We start from the raw sequence: 1,172 nt of genomic DNA, 5'->3' as shown, positions 1-1,172 counted from the left end.
AGACCATTTGTCCTTCTGAGTATTGTAACTCACTTTGAATTGCCCAAAATGTGTCGGGAGAGAGATTAAAACCATGTGCACAATAAAATCCTCAGGAAGTTATAACTTCAATGCCTTGAGTTTTGATGTGAGATTCGACATCTCCATTATGTACTCCCTTATGTTCCCTTTGCCTTTATAAGCCATTGAAATGAGTTTGGACAAGGCACTACTTGTCTCATCCTTATCATTTACAGCAAATAATTATTCCACAGTTTCAAGGAACTTTTTGGCGCTTTCACTATCAGCAATCGAGCCACTAATCATTTCAGGTATGGATCTTTTGATCATCATGAGGCACATTCGGTTAGATCGGTCCCATTTTTCTATTTTAGTTTCATTTGGATTCTCAGCAGCGGCGGTGGGACGTTTCTCCCTCAAAGATAAGTCTAAATCCATGCATTCAAGAACGATCTCCACTGATTCTTTCCAAGACTTAAAGTTCACCCCACTCAGCATAGGGATATAGTTAATATGAGCAACAAAATTTGGAGCGGTAGGAGTGGTAACTTGATCCATTGAGAAGAACAACAAAAATATAATAACATTAGTAGGCATGCTAAATACCATATATACATGCAAAATATTATTTATATGCAAATTTAATAATACATAGACAAGATACCCAAAAACATCATCAATTCTCAATCTTTGATTGCAAAAATTAATTGTAAGTGGTAATCTCACGTAATGATCAAGCATTAGTAATAAGTCCTATCAGACGATGGATGGCTTTGACATCGATCATTTTCCACATGGATAAACTTGATAATACTGCATATTTTACCATCACAGGTGTGTAAATTTCCAGTCAAACTGTGTCTTCCTTTTGGCAGATCGTAATAGTTCGCATGAAAAATTACACACTACATCTTTTGTAATTCTAATTGAATCAAATTTAAATAACAGAGGTTGCTTTTACAACTTGTTGTTTCAACTAATCCAGTCAAAGTTACTAGACAATTTTTAATTTAATAAATTAACTTGGAAGGTCTTTAAAATTCACATAAACATTAGCTGCAAATATATTGTCAAAATTGTATGTATACCTGATTGTTTAATAATTGTATTTATATCATGTACATACTGGTATAACAAACCGGTTGTACTCAAAGGGTGTTAAAAATAATAAT

General features: G+C 33.5%; 1 protein-coding gene across 1 annotated transcript; it reads right to left on the bottom strand.

Annotated features, from left to right (window-relative positions):
- Window positions 1–243: 243 nt before the first annotated feature.
- LOC127123517 (uncharacterized) lies at window positions 244–609 on the bottom strand. The gene has a single exon (XM_051053727.1). It carries the CDS (start codon window positions 607–609, stop codon window positions 244–246), a length of 366 nt encoding a protein of 121 aa, XP_050909684.1.
- Window positions 610–1,172: the final 563 nt, after the last annotated feature.

This window comes from Lathyrus oleraceus, chromosome 2 (genome assembly GCF_024323335.1).
Source record: "Lathyrus oleraceus cultivar Zhongwan6 chromosome 2, CAAS_Psat_ZW6_1.0, whole genome shotgun sequence".
Lineage (NCBI taxonomy): Eukaryota > Viridiplantae > Streptophyta > Magnoliopsida > Fabales > Fabaceae > Lathyrus > Lathyrus oleraceus.
The sequence above is the reverse complement of the archived record's forward strand: the minus strand, read 5'-3'. Positions and strand labels throughout refer to the sequence as shown.

What these genes read in the sequence shown, in the direction of transcription:
- LOC127123517 (XM_051053727.1), bottom strand. Translation starts at nt 609, where the DNA reads ATGGTATTTAGCATGCCTACTAATGTTATTATATTTTTGTTGTTCTTC.